At 40.3% G+C, this 16,187-nt stretch overlaps 1 protein-coding gene across 1 annotated transcript in view; it reads left to right on the forward strand.

Moving 5' to 3' along the window:
* The window catches only part of PHF2 (PHD finger protein 2), a 460,832-nt gene that overhangs the window by 435,392 nt on the left and 9,253 nt on the right, over positions 1-16,187 (forward strand). The window contains exons 21-22 of the mRNA XM_082265845.1: positions 1,439-1,703; positions 10,877-10,969. Of these exons, the coding sequence (XP_082121971.1) occupies positions 1,439-1,703; positions 10,877-10,969 (358 nt within the window). The remainder of the gene's footprint in view (positions 1-1,438; positions 1,704-10,876; positions 10,970-16,187) is intronic.

Raw genomic sequence — 16,187 nt, forward strand, 5'->3', positions numbered from 1 at the left:
TAAGGAAATTACTTTGCATTCCTTGGATGTGGTTTTGGCAATTAGGGTGTACCTGGGAGCTACGGAGTCTTTTAGGAAGTCAGATTTACTATTTGTGCTCACAGACGGACCACGAAAGGGATTGTCTTCTTCTGCTCCGACCATTTCCAGATGGATCAGGCAGACGGTGTTTCAAGCCTATTCAATTAAGGGTCAGGTTTCTCCTTTCCCTTTTACAGCGCACTCTACTAGGGCGCTTAGTGCCTCCTGGGCCTACCGTCATCAGGCATCAGTGATGCAGGTTTGCAAGGCAGCTACCTGGTCGTCTGTGCACACCTTTACAAAATTTTACAAAGTGGATGTGTTGGCATCTGCGGATGCTTCCTTTGGCTGCAAGGTTTTGCAGGCTGCTGTTTAGAGGACCTCGTCCTCTTTGAGGGTGTTTTGTTTTTTTTCAGGTGAGCACCAGTTGTTCTTGGTTGAGCATGTTACTTGGTTGGTTATGGTTTAGCTTTGGGCATTTTTTTCCTGCTATTTCCACCCATCATGTTTAACACTGCTTTGGGACGTCCCAATGGTGCCTGGCGTCCCAATGGTTAAGAAGATCAGGAGCTGTGTTCGTCAATGAACGATAGAGGAAATGTATCTGATGCTCATTGACGGACAAAGCACCCACTCCTCTGTGGAGTTGGATTTCTTCTGACACTGCTTGTAGCAAAACTGAGTGCCTATAGCTGATAGTGGGAGTATACCCTGGGACTGCCCATAGGCGCTGTTAAGCTTTTTTTCTGCCTAGTGTCCTACTCCTGTAGAGGGCAGTATAACCCAATGGTTAAGAATATCAGGAGCTGTGTCCGTCAATGAACATCAGAGAAATGGAATTTTACGGTTAGACAAAAAACACATTTTTCGTGTCTGTCCCTTCGAATAATTTTGCTTGAACTGTCGTTATCGGTTCTTGAACGATCAGATTATCATACAACTATTTTGAAAGCTGTGTTTTTTGTACGATTTTCTCATCATGTGTATTAGGCATAAGACAACTTCTGTGTGGAAACAGATATGTCTAAAGCAGAAAAGGGATCCATTGCACCATAATGTAGCAATAATGTAGCAATAATTATTCTTGAATAAACATGCCAACATAAAATAAAACTATAATGCAATGCAAATAATACAAACAGTCATTTAGTTACTACTAAATATTATTGACAAAATTCCCTATAAACTGTAAAATAAATGAATGGACTACTGCAACTCCTCCAAGGAACCCTATTAATCAAACACTTTTCTCTCCTACCTATCTTTATTTCCTGAAGAGACAGACAGCCTGCTTATGCCCATCTATTATCTATTCTGTAGAGCTTTCTTTTCTAGAGAACTTTGCACTTGCTAGATCTATTTAGAAGTCAACCTTTACTTCTAAGCAGCCTCATGATAACAATTTTCTTCCTTAAAGGAGGAACAAAAGGTCAAGAAGAAAAAGAACACAAAAAAGAAGCTTTCACCCAACAATACAAATAAACTATGTCAGGAAAGCAGTTCTCCTGAAGCCACAAAGCTGGAATCCTTGGGGTCTAGCCTAACGGACCACGAGTACACGGCCGGTGTCAGTACGTTTGGTGTAGCCCAAGTAAACCGAGGGTCCCAGCCTATGGCCCCCGGGGTGTTCCTCACACAAAGAAGACCGTCTGTGTCTTCCCAAAATAACTCAGCTGCCAAAGGTAAATGTACGTGTGAAATGTATACTGACTTGTGCGAGCAGTGGTTGAATTTATGAAAAGTGGAGCTGTTGCCCATGGCAGAGGATGAGATTCTTTGTTTTATTTTCCTAGCATAGGTTTGAAAATAAAACTTTGATTCAAGTTTCAGTTGGGCAGAAAATCAACTTTTACTCCAGTTTTCATAAATTAGTCCAAATGTGTCAGTTGGGGATTTGTTGCTTTGGGAATGAAGGGTGGAAGGAACCATGAAGAACATGAGCTGATATAGTCAAGATTTTTGAAAATACTTCTCAGTGTTGACACTGATATCTAAAAAGTGGACCTCTGCTTGAGACCTGCTTGCATAGCATTGTGAGAAGGTGTTTTGTGATGACTGTTATATCTGAATGAACAGATACAGAGAGAACAACAGAAATGGAAAGGCTGGAGTGGCATTGATGTAAAGTATAACTGGTTAGGTACAGTGGTACAGTGCTGTAAAAAAGTATTTGCCCCCTTCCTTTTTTTTTTTTTTCTTTTGCATATTTGTTACACTTAAATGATTCATCAAACAAATTTTAATATTATACAAAGATAACCCAAGTAAATCCAAAATGCAGTTTTTAAATAAGAATTTAATTTATTATGGGGAAAAAAGCTGTCCAAACCTGCCTGTGGAAAAAGTAATTGCCCCCCCCCCCCTGCTAAATCATGAATGAAATGTGATTAATCACATTTTTTTTGGAAACTGAGTTAAATTTCAATTGCCAGACCCGTTGAATCAATAAATTACTTACATAGAAGCTGTTTCAATAAGCAACACATCCTGCCGGGAGCTAAAGAAATTGAAGAACAGACGAGAAACAAAGTAATTGACATGTATCAGTCTGGTAAGGGTTACAAAGCCATTTCTAAGGCTTTGGGACACCAGCGAACCACGCTAGGAGCCATTCTCCACATATGTTGAAAATTTGGAACAGTGGTGAACCTTCCCAGGAGTGGCTGGCCTACCAAAATTACTCCAAGAGCACGAAGACGACTCATCCAGGAGGTCATAAAAGAACCCAGAACAATATCTAAAGAACTGCAGGCCTCTCTTGCCTTAAAGTCAGTGTTAGTGCTGGTTCACACTAGTGCGATGCCAGACATTGCATTGCTGTTCAGATCGTGTTGCTGTGCAGATCACATGCGATGTCTGTGCGATACGATTTCAGTCATACAAAATGTATGGCTGAAATCGCATTGCATTCGCACCAAAATGGTGCAGGAACCTTTTTTTGCTCCGCACTGGAATCGGATCGCATGGGTGTTCACACCTATGCAATCCGATTTCTGCACTATTTCACAGTTCGCACTGCAATTTGAGAACCAATCTGGGGGTGTCATTAACTTTACCTTGACACCCCCAGTGATTCGCAGATATCACTGTGCGATGCGGGAACCGGCACTGATTCACAGGGTTTCACGCATCACACCAGTGTGAACCGAAACTTAATGGTTCAACATCTGGATAAAAATGGCGCCCATGGGAGAGTTCCAAGGGGAAAGCCGCTGCTGACAAAAAAGAACACAAAGGCTTTTCTCACATTTGCCAAATCACATCTTGATTATCCCCAAAACTTTTGGGCACATAATCTGTTGACTGATGAGACAAAAGTTGAACTTTTTGGAAGGTGTTCATCCCGTTACATCTGGCTTAAAAGTAACAGCATTTCATGAAAAGAACATCATACCAATAGTCAAATGTGGTGGTGGTGGTCGTGAGATGGTCTGGGACTGCTTTGCAGCTTCAGGACCTAGACAACTTGCCATAATTGATGCAACCATGAATTTTGTTGTGCTCTACCAGAAAATCCTGAAGGAGAATGTCCGGCCATCAGTTAGTGACCTCAACCATACTTGGGTTATGCAGCAGGAATGTGATCTAAAATACACCAGCAAGTCCACCTCTGAATAGCTTAAACAAAAAAACAAAAAACAAAATTAAGGTTTTGGAGTGGCCTAGGTAAAGTCTGGACTTAAATCCGATTTAGATGCTGTGGCATGCCCTTAAACAGGCCATTCAAGCTCAAAAACCCTCTAATATGGCAGAATTAAAACAATTCTGCAAAGAAGAGTGGGCCAAAATCCCTCCACAGTGATGTGAAAGACTCCTGGTCAGTTAGCGCAAACGCTTGATTTCAGTTTTTGCTGCTAAGGGTGGCACAACCAGTTATTAGGTTTAGGGGCAATTACTTTTTTTTACAAAGGGTCAGGCAGGTTTGCAGCTTTTTTTTTTCTCTTAATGAAATCATCAATAAAAAACTGCATTTTTGTTTACTCGGGTTATCTTTGTGTAATATTAAAATTTGTTTGATGATCTGAATCAATGAAGTGTGACAAATATGCAAAAAAAAAAAAAAGAAAAAAATTAGGAAGGGGGGCAAATACTTTTTCACAGCACTGTAGGTTTAAACCCTGAGGGCCCTTTCATACCATGAGTGATCCAAAGCCATGCATTTAATCCTTATATTAAGGCAGCCCATTCATTTGTATCACATTGAAATGCACTGTAATGCATTACCATGGGTTGCAGTGCCATACAGTGCAACATATGTGTGTCTTGGAAAAAATGTGAATGACACTGGAGTGCACCAATACACAAAGCTGTGGTAATACAGTACAATGGCGTGAAAGCCCTTATGAAAGAATGAGGTTGCCGGAGCACAAATGGGACACAGGGACAAAGCATTGTCACCCTAAAACAGGAAGTGGTTGACCAAAGATCTTGGCAGGATTACTAGATATTATTTTGGCAAAAGCAACAGATTTATAATTATTGACAATTACTTTTGAAATCACATTAACATGTTAAAGCTTACAAGAGATATAAGGTTTATATATATTTTAATCCCTTCTCCCAAGCTGTACGCATATATGTGGCAGCATGGAGGTGGGCGTTTTAAAGTGCAGCCACATACAGTATCTCACAAAAGTGAGTACACCCCTCACATTTTTGTAAATATTTTTCTATATCTTTTCATGTGACAACGCTGAAGAAATGACACTTTGCTACAATGTAAATTAGTGAGCTTGTATAACAGTGTAAATTTGCTGTCCCCTCAAAATAACTCAAGACACAGCCATTAATATCTAAACCGCTGGCAACAAAAGTGAGTTCACCCCCTAAGTGAAAATGTCCAAATTGGGCCCAAAGTGTCAATATTTTGTGTAGCCACCATTATTTTCCAGCACTGCCTTAACTGGCATGGAGTTCACCAGAGCTTCACAGGTTGCCACTGGAGTCCTCTTCCACTCCTCCATGACAACATCATGGAGCTGGTGGATGTTGGAGACCTTGCGCTCCTCCGCCTTCTGTTTGAGGATGCCCCACAGATGCTCAATAGGGTTTAGGTCTGGAGATATGCTTGGCAAGTCCATCACCTTTACCCTCAGCTTCTTTAGCAAGGTAGTGGTTGTCTTGGAGGTGTGTTTGGGGTCGTTATCATGTTGGAATACTGCCCTGCGGCCCAGTCTCTGAAGGGAGGGGATCATGCTCTGCTTCAGTATGTCACGGTACGTTTTCATTCATGGTTCCCTCAATGAACTGTCTCTCCTCAGTGCTGGCAGCACTCATGCAGCCCCAGACCATGACACTCCCACCTCCTTGCTTGACTGTAGGCAAGACACACTTGTCTTTGTAGTCCTCACCTGGTTACCGCCACACACGCTTGACAACATCTGAACCAAATAAGTTTATCTTGGTCTCATCAGACCACAGTACATGGTTCCAGTAATCCATGTCCTTAGTCTGCTTGTCTTCAGCAAACTGTTTGCAGGCTTTCTTGTGGATCATCTTTGGAAGAGGCTTCCTTCTGTGATGACAGTCATGCAGACCAATTTGATGCAATGTGGCGTATGGTCTGAGCACTGACAGGCTGATCCCCCACCCCTTCAGGTTCTGCAGCAATGCTGGCAGCACTCATACGTCTATTTCCCAAAGACAACCTTTGGATATGAAGCTAAGCATGTGCACTCAACTTCTTTGGTCGACCATGGCGAGACCTGTTTTGAGTGGAACCGGTCCTGTTGAACCGCTGTATGGTCTTGGCCACCGTGCTGCAGCTAAGTTTCAGGGTCTTGGCAATCTTTTTATAGCCATCTTTATGTAGAACAACAATTTTTTTTTCAGATCCTCAGAGAGTTCTTTGCCATGAGGGGCCATGTTGAACTTCCAGTGACCAATATCAGAGAGTGAGGGCGATAACACCCAATCTAACACACCTGAGACTTTGTAACACTAACGAGTCACATGACCCCCTGGGGAGGGAAAATGGCTAATTGGGCCCAATTCTGACATTTTCACTTAGGGGTGTACTCACTTTTGTTGCCAGCGGTTTAGACAATAATGGCTGTGTGTTGAGCTATTTTGAGGGGACAGCACATTTAGACTGTTATACAAGCTGTACAATCACTACTTTACATTGTAGCAAAGTGTCATTTCTTCAGCGTTGTCAAATGAAAATATATAATTAAATATTTACAAAAATGTGAGGGGTGTACTCACTTTTGTGAGATACTGTATATGCATAACTTAGTGCTGGGAGCATGCTCAATCGCCAGCTTACAGCACTGTGACCACACTGTCACTGACAGCTCCCAGTCACTTAGCAATGGTTGGGAACTCCCAGTATCGTGATCATTGTACAGCCAATCAAAATGATCACATAATCAGGAAGCCCAGAAAATGCTTCTGGTGTTAAAAGGGTTGGTAAAAAGGGGGGTTAAAAATGATCTCCCAAAACATTATTAGCTGCTTCAGACAATGGTCCAATTCTTAGTAGTAGGTAAAAAGTTGACACGCTACTTAAACATGTATAGAACTGAAGGTCCCAGTGCAGTAAAATGTTCTAACTAAACACATTTCTTAAGTTTAATGGGTTGCAGACTTTGGGCATGTGATGTAAGCCCAAAAATGCTTAATTGAAGTAGATGTACAGCCTGTTCCCTGCTGCCTCTCCCCCTATGGCTCTTCCCTGTATTTTGACAATCAAAACTTGCTGTGTAAAATATAACATGGCACTTCTGAACAATGTTTACAACACTGTCCAGATGCTCAGTTAAAAAATACAATGTAACATTATTGTTGCTTTGTATTTACTTTGATTCATAACAGATCAAAGGGGTAACCTGAGAAGTACAAAGAAAAAAAAATAGTATAATTTAATACCTATTTACCCCCTAATTCCCTTTAGTTATCCGTAATCATCTCTCATTTAGTCTGTTACCCCTTCTCCCTTAAGCTATTATTTTTCAGTTCCCCCCCCCCTTTTTTTAAACCATTATCATTTACATGTTTGGTTTTTATTCATTGTGAAATTGTTTCTTTTTTTAGTGTGTACAATTTTTAAAAAATCTATTTCATTTGTAAATATTTTGCAATGTATTATACCAGAATTGTAATTTTAGTGTCATGATATTGCAAATGAGGCAAATTATAGAATAAAATGCATATTTTTTGTTTGCAGTAACACTATTTGAAAAAAAAAAAAAACTGTTACAATCACATTAGGAAGCTGGGTTCACTAAAAAAGTTTACTGCACTGGGTGCTATACCTTCCTAGAGCGCTACCATATAAGGAACCAATTCATACAGTGCTGTTAATGGCCATTCATTTATAGAAGCAGCTTTGCAACTACCACTAGAAGAAAAAAGATCTGCAATAACATTTGTACTTGTAAAACACAATGTGAAGTACATTTTAGAGAGATGAAAATCTTTATTTATTGAGAGAAGGCATCTGAAATCTGAATCTGAAACAACTGGGTCCATTTAAAATGGAGATTCTTTTGATAGGGGTGCTATATTTTTGTCATAAGTGAATCAGCATACTAATTTAAATGGACATTATAAAATAAAGGCAGCCATAGATGGATCGAAATCCAGCCGGTTCAACAGGGACCAGCTGAATTTCAATCCACCTGTGGGCAGACTGTTGTACCGAAGTCGATCTATCAATTGACTTCAATACAACCAGCCTGTCAGTTTTTTTTTTTTTTATTACCCATTACCCGCTGTCAGAATACAATAGCGCAGTGGAAGGGATTCCCCCATCAACATTGATTGTGTTGTTGGAGGGAATTAAGCACTTTTCTTTCCTTCAACCCATGGTAACGGGAAAGATATTGGCATATTGTATGGCCTGTCTTAGTCTGAGAGAGTCTGACAGTGAAAAAAAAAAAAAAACCTGCTGCCAAACTTCCAAACCTTCCCGAAATGGCTAAATGCCAGGCTGTTCTGACAGGCAAAATGCTCAACACTTTTGTGGTGTAACCTAATGGGGTTTGGTGCATAGAAACTCGCTTGGTGTGCAGAGAACTTCGCTGTGTTAATATGCGCCAAGCGCCATTAATCCCTTGTGCTGAAGGTACATTGTACAGCTCTTTTGTATAAAGAAATCCTAGCGCTCGGTGGCAAAGAGGGAAACAGGCCCGAGCTGTGTCACGATCGGTGCCAACAGAATCAGTCCTGCTCCAACACAGGGCTCTTGTTTATTTATAGTCAGGAAACAATGGTTTACAATGGAAGGTGGTAACTATACAACACAACCAATCACAGACATGTTTACATTCAAACGTTCAATAGAAAGGGAAGTGTATGTTAATGAACGAGCTGAGCCGTGTGCAAGAGTTTCCAGCCATTGAGTGCACGAGGAACCATGCACTATTGCCCCACGTGTCAAACACTATACAATGGAACTGGCGTGTATTCTCATGAACGCGGCCACGCTAATACATGCGCATGCACTCCCATCATAACCTATTAGAGTGAATCCTATATAATATAGCTCATAATAACCATATTTTATAGTGATTATACTATTGTTCTTGTAAATGAGACTATATCGGCAAAGGATATAGTAGCAATATTTTGATCATGCGGATCGAGCATAACAGAAAGCTACCGGTCATTATTCCTGCTAAAGGGAAGATATTTATCAAAACGATAATAATTCCGCATCACAAACATATGCTTGCCAGTGAATACTGGGGCCCTGGCTGACTGATATACATTTTCGCGGTGGACTTTACATCGCACTGCCATAGATCTGGAGCGGCGTTCTCTCGTTCGCGATAGCCGCTCAGAGCGCCCCCGCCGGTAGGGATGATCAGGCAAGTAGCGTGCAGTCTCCATTTAATGGAAGATTTCCACAGCTACAGGTCTTTCCTCAGTGCCAGTTAAAATCATATTCGGTGTGCATAGCGAATACCAATAAACCAACACCAGGAGACATAACGTCAATTTAAATAAAACATATCCTGAAAAAGGTCCGCACAAATATAACATTTCCACAACACTTTTAGAGAGTTTTGGAACTTACCGCTAAGCCATTCCTGTTCACATTCCTATTGGCCCATCATTGTTATGTACAGCCTCGTTGGTCAATAGGAATGTGCAAGAGGCGGGAAGTGCTGGTCAGAACAGTCCAATATTTGGTTGTGACAGGAAGGTTTAGGAGGCAGAAGCAGGTATGTGTACATCATCATTTTTTTTCTCCATGGAAGAGTCTGTATGAGCACCTAATAAAGGGGAGGTGTCTTCAATGACAACGTTTTGAGAGTTAATAATACTATTTTTACGTAAAAATTATTTTATTATGACCATTACATATTTTATTTGTGCTCTTCTATATATTTGTATTAAAAACAGCTATTAAATAACGCAGTGACAATAGCTACACATGGAGTGCAGTCTTTTCAAAGGGCCAGCTATAGACTTGGGAGGAGGAGTAGTAGAAACACTTACTACTAAACTGAAGTGTGAGAAATCTCATGGAGCTCTGCATAGTAACTAATTCGTTTCCTGGTTTCATTGTCATAGCTTAATTGAACAAGCTGAAATTAGAAGCTGATTGGCTACCATGTACAGCTGCACCAGATTCTGCGTGCTCCAGATATAGTAGATCTCCCTCCACTGTAAAAAACTGCAAAGCAAGAAGTAAAGCCTGGGTATGTAATAGGCAAGGTTTGCTGCCCCCAGTTACATATGTAATAAAAAATTCCAAGCAAAGTTTAAAAACATTACCACACATACATATTATCATTTACTGAAAGTTAAAGGCTTTTACATGTTCCATATATTTTAAATACAGTTGAAACTTTCCTTTAAATTTGGTCCTTAAAAGTGTAGTCATTTAGGGTCATGAGGTGAAATTGGAATAACTGACTTTCCAGTAAGAATAGCTTTTGTACATGTTTGCCATTTTTTGGTCAACCACACTGTACCACATCTCAATCTACAGATATTCTAAAGATTAAATACAATTTTCCGTAGCAGTTTCCAGCCTGTATCTATGGCCAGCTTCAGAGTACTGCTTTTTATCTTGTAACAGTTTTTCGATTAAGGTGCACAGTTAATAAACCCACATGCCTCCACCCGAAACCCCAATAACCAACATATCATTGAAATGTAAGAAAAAGATTTCTTAATTAAGCAACTCATGTTTGCAGTTGGGGAACTAAAGCTCCCCAATGAGACCATTTTATTGCTTGGTGTTGGGAAATATTTAAGAAGCTATAATCACTGAATTGAGGCCTTTCTATTTTTTAGGCCTATTTACAGTGTAAATCGTCTTCAAGATCCTTATGACTTATTGTTCCATACTCTGATGTAAAGGGCAGTCGTCTGGATGGCTACCTCGGCCTTGTTTTATATGCTATCTATAGCTCAATGCTCGTTTACTATGTTTACTTCTGTTGGTGTCCATGTGTTCACCCGTGGCCTTATGGAAGACTTAGCCGGTCTATCCATCTACCAAGCCCCCCCCCCCCCCTTTTTTTTTTGTTCTGGTCCATTTTTCCCTCCCCTTCACTTATTTACCATTTCTTGTTGTATGTACAGACCATGCAAGGGTTGTTTGCTGTTCAGTGAAGCACTCAAAACATTTAAAAAGAAAAAAAAATGATTGAAACAGAAATGTAAGAAAAAGTTGCACAATTAGTGCTTTAAAAGCGGCCTTGTAGAACAGTTCTGGCAACACGGGGTTCATTAGGGGAAAATGGGAATGATGGTATTATGAATGCTTATTAGAAATTATTTTGTTGTAAAGTTCACAATCTACAAAATTAAGTCATTATGACAGTAGAAAAGCAAAGTTTGTATGTGAGGTCATGGATTGATCATGGTGTGTTTCATCTTATGTGTTCCATTATAGAACCCTTTCAGAATGAGTCATGTGACACAAGCGGGCAGGACCTGTGTCTTAAGTACAAAAGGACAGCTGGGAACGAGCACAAAAGCGAAAAAGGTATCACAAAAGACAAACCAGACTTTTTGTTTTTCTGCCAAAAATGTATTTTTTTTTTTTGTGTGCAAAATTCAGTAACAAAGATTTGAATTGTGTTAATTTTATGATTCTCTGTTCCTTAGCCATGCACCACATTTAATTACACCCTCTAAAGATATACAGGCTGTCCCCAGGTTACAAACATCCAACTTACAAACGACTCCTACTTACAAACAGAGGAAGACAAGAGGAAGTGAGGAGAAATCTACCCCTAGGAAGGGAAATTCACTCCTGTAAGAGTTCTCATGGGAAAAATGTGTCTCCAAAGAAGCTTTATCACTAATCCTTGTCTCCACAACAACTCAAAATTTTCAAAATCCAATTGATATAGGGACAGGTGTTAACCCTTCCCTATGCTATCCATAATACTTGAAATTATTATTTTGGCTGGAGCTAAACTTAAAAAATATACCTGTTCCCACTTATAAACAAATTCGACTTAAGAACAAACCTACAGTCCCTATCTAGTTTGTAACCCGGGGACCGCCTGTATATAGCAATTCTGGGATGTTCACATAAAACAGTTTGTCGGAGTTCCAGCATATTGCATTGTCTTCTACCTTGTTTTTAACCCGATTAGTGGATCTGTGAATGGATTAAATGCTAGACTCTAGAAAATCTTCAAATCTTGTTAAATTTATGAAACAGCTGGTTGTTCATTCAGTCACTGTTGGTTTAGGAAACAAGCAGGATATTCAGCCTTTAAATTATTATAACATTTATACTGTCGGAGGTTCGAATGTACACACCAATTGTGTGAAGATTCACTCCAATTATGAGAACATGTGCAGATAAAATAAGTTGATTTGCTTTTCGTGATTGAGCACATTTTATGTGTGAAAATTCTCAATTCCTTTAGTAATTCAGCATCTTTATCCTGACTAGTTGAGCTCTCAAAGTAAAAGATCAAATGACCATTCGGGTTTACTGCTGGTCATGCTGGGCCCAGTTTTAGGGCCCATGCACACTGGGGCCTTTGTAAACTCTTTTCTACTGGCAGAAGAAAAGCAGCTTCAAAAACGCGCATAAGCCGTGTTTTTGCAAACGTGTTTAGGTGCATTAAGCACTTAGGCGTTTATTCATTTCATTGGCCAGAATACTAATTAATTCTGGCCATTGAAATGAATAAGGGCTCAAGAGCTAAATGCTTAGATGCATTCTGGTGGGGTTTTTTTTTTAAGCCAAAACACTCCTCTCTTGAACGCACAAGCGATGTTTTTTTTTTTTTTTTTCCTTCTAAATGTTCCTGCCTCTAAACTCCTGTAAATACCTATGTGTGCATGAACACATATAGGCTAACATGGAGGGGCGTTTAAGGGAAGAAAAAAGTCAAATGCCTGTAAAAACTGTGTTTTTGAAGTGTGCATATAAGGCCTTATCAACTTTTAATAGTTTATCCCCTCCGGAAGGTTTACCCCCCTTCATAACCTGGCAATTTGTTTGCGATACAGCACTAGGGTAATTTAACTGGCAGTTGGGCAATCGTGCAACGCTGTACCCAAATAAATTTTGTGTCCTTTTTTCCCACAAATAGAGCTTTCTTTTGGTGGTATTTGGTCACCTCTGCTTTTTTATTTTTTGCGCTATAAACAAAAAAAGGCCGAAAAAAAACAATATTTCTTACTTCCTGCTATATTTATATTATATCCAATAAAAAATTGAAAAAATCTAATTTCTTCATAATTTTAGGGATAGAATGTTTATTTTTTTTATTTTCACATTGCGGCGGACAAATCAGACACTGAGTGCCACTTTTTTGGGACCAGTGACATTACAGTAATCAGTGGTAAAAAAAAAAAATTCACTTTCACTGTACTATTGACACTGGCAGGGAAGGGGTTAACATCATGGGCAATCAAAGGGTTAAATGTGTTCCTAGGGAGTGCTTCCTAACTCTGTGGGAGGTTCTTGTACTATGGAAAGGTAGAGATCAGTGTTCCTGCTTAGCAGAAACACAGCAATACTACCTCCCCTTCTCACAGAACGGGAATCTGCCTTGTTTACATAGGCAGACCGCCATTCTGTCTCTCTAGGAAATGATCGGCGGGTCCCGGAAGACGTCGTGTCTGGCGGTGCGCGCGCCTCAGACCCAGAAGTATACAGTATACGGTCAGGAAGTGGTTAAATGAAAAATTAAACAAAGCATAGCCTCACATAAAGTGTATTTTCCTAAGTCAATAGTGCCTACTATGGATTCTTTCCTGCCCCTGCAATCTGCATGTGTCAATGGCACAGGGGCCCAGTGCACTTGGATTTCTTTGAGGAGAGTGAAACGCTGTTAATAAAAAAAATATATATATATATTTATAAAGCACAGTGATGCGCTCTGTAGATGTATTGAACAAGTGTCCCAAAGCAAGTTGAGCCCTGTTCACTTCACTTATTGGTTAAAAAAAACAACCTGGTTACATTATCTGTCAAAGTCTGTGACAGGTATCTCCACCAATCAGAGTATTCTCTTCAGTGTTATGGAGAGAAAACTCTATGGAACGCTGTAGGGTCAAAACTACGGCTTGCATTTTATGAATGAAATATACAATGCAGGTGCAGTGTACCAGGTGTGCAGGTGCAGTGTACGAGGTGGTATCAAATAGTTTTGAGACTAGTTTTGTAACACGCCAACAGATGGCAGTACAAGGGTGCATGCAAAGTCACAGGGCGCACCGACCTTCATAAGTGAGTGTGCCAAAATACATTGTCCTATGTACATCCGGAGCTGTGCAACTGGTGCTATTCTGACCACATGCGTTACCACGTCTGCTATTTCATCATGGACAGCAATGATGCTAATGATGACGACAACGGCGATGCGACAATGAGTGGTTTGAGGTGTTTTGAGTGGCACGCACGCTTCAAGAGCGGAGGAACATCACTGAAAGAAGACGAGAAATCCGGAAAACCTTCAACGGGCTCAACCCCTGAAAATGTTGAAACCATTCAGCAACTTGTGCATGATGATCGTCGGAGAATAATCATGAGTGCCATCCAAAACACCTCGAACTACTCATTGCAGCATCGCCATAAACTTGCGGAATCATGTCAAACCTCTCTGTGGCAGATTGTCCCAGTTTCAGGGTGAATTTCACATTTGCTCCTTGTATTAACTTGCTGCCTATGATGAAATAGCAGACGTGGTAACCCACCTGTTCAGAATAGCACCAGTTGCACAGCTCCCGATATCCATAAAACAATGACTTTTGGCACACTGACTTATGAAGGTCAGTGCTCCCTGTGAGGGTGTGTGTAGCCTTGTGCTGCCATCTGTTAGCGTGTTACAAAACTAGTCTTGAGACTTTTTGATACCACCTTGTATGTGCCCAGCAGATAGTGGTATCCGCTATAAATAGTCCTCAGACTCTGTTAGCAGCATGAGGTCAGTCAAGCCCCGGTTCACATATATGTGATGCGGGAACCCTGCGAATCCACTGCGGATTCCCACATCGCATTCCAGGCAGTTCACACTGACATATGCGAATCGCTGGGGGGTGTCAATACGGAGTTAACGACACCCCCAGATCAGTTCGTATATCGCAGTGTGAACGGTCAGTTCCAACATGAATCAGATCGCATAGGTGTGAACACCCATGCAATCTGATTCTGGTGCGGACCCAAAAAAGGGTCCTGTGCGAGTTGTGTCCGAATGCAATGCAAATTCAGCCATACAATCTGTATGGCTGAATTTGCATCGCACAGACATCGCATGTGATTTGCAGAGCAGTGCACTCCGAATCACATGCAATGTCTGTCATGGCACATATGTGAACCGGCGCTGAGTGTTGTGTGAGAGGTTGTTGCAAGAGGCTAACACCTAGTCAATTCAGGTATTTTCACTAGGTGTTAATTTTAAATCAATTTATTGATTTATTAATGAATACAGACATGTTTTATTTCTGCCTTTAATATCTGCCTGGAGTTCAGCTTTAAACAGAGGTATTGGGAATGCCTGTGGAAGCCATCATTTAACACCCAGATAATTCAAAGGATAATTTGAATGATTTTGGTAAATTCGTATGTTAACACATTTTAATCTGGTTTATTTTACTATTCATTTATTAATTAAAATCAATATTTTTTTCCTTTAATGTCAAGTGAATATGAAACATTGCACATTGAAACTTCATACTTATGGCACTTTTCCACTGCAAGTACCGGCTCGGCTCCACTCGGCACTGCTTGGCCCAGGTCGGCTCAGTTTGCTTTTCCACTGCGTGGTACGAGTCGGCACTTTTCAGCACTGTATGGGCTCTACTCAGCTTGGTTTGCTTTTCCACTAAAGTAGTAAGTGGCTGGGATTACAATGATTCTCTGACCAATCAGTGGCTAGTAGTGACAAACAATCAAGGCTGCATGCAAAGGATTGTGGGATATGGTATAGGTACAGCCCGCTTGGAACCCCAACCGAGGTGGTACTGTTTAAGCAAGCCGTACCGAGCCATACCATGTAGTGGAAAAGAGCCATTACATTACCAGCTACTGAGTGGAGTGCTAAGCTCCTTTTCAACTTTACCAGGCTAATACGAACAACTGCTTTGGTGAGAAAAAAAGTATTGTTTAAAAAAAAAAAATGTGTATATATATATATATATATATATATATATATATATATATATATATAAAAAGTCTACACACCCCTGTTAAAATGTCAGATTTCTGTGATGTAAAAAAATTAGACAAAGATAAATAATTTCAGAACTTTTTCCACCTTTAATATGACCTAAAAACTTGAGCAACAAACTGAAATTTTCTAGGTGGAGGGAAGTAAAATTAACAAACTAAAATAATATGTTGCTTAAGTGTGAACACCCTTAAACAAATACTTTGTTGAAGCATCTTTTGATTTTACAGCACTCAGTCTTTTTGGGTATGAGTCTGTCAGCATTTTGACTTGGCAATATTTGCCCACTCTGCTGCAAAAACACTCCAAATCTGTCAGATTGCGAGGGCATGTCCAGTGCACAGCCCTCTTCTGATCACCCCACAGATTTTCAATTGGATTTAGGTCTGTGCTCTGGCTGGGCCATTCCAAAACTTTAATCTTCTTCTGGTGAAGCCATTCCTTTGTTGATTTGGATGTATGCTTTGGATCGTTGTCATGCTGCAAAATGAAGCTCCTCTTCATGTTCAGCTTTCTAGCAGAAGCCTGAAGATTTTGTGCCAATATTGACTGGTATTTGGAACT

This window comes from Pelophylax lessonae (assembly GCF_965119305.1).
Source record: "Pelophylax lessonae genome assembly, chromosome: 8".
In the NCBI taxonomy this organism is placed as follows: domain Eukaryota; kingdom Metazoa; phylum Chordata; class Amphibia; order Anura; family Ranidae; genus Pelophylax; species Pelophylax lessonae.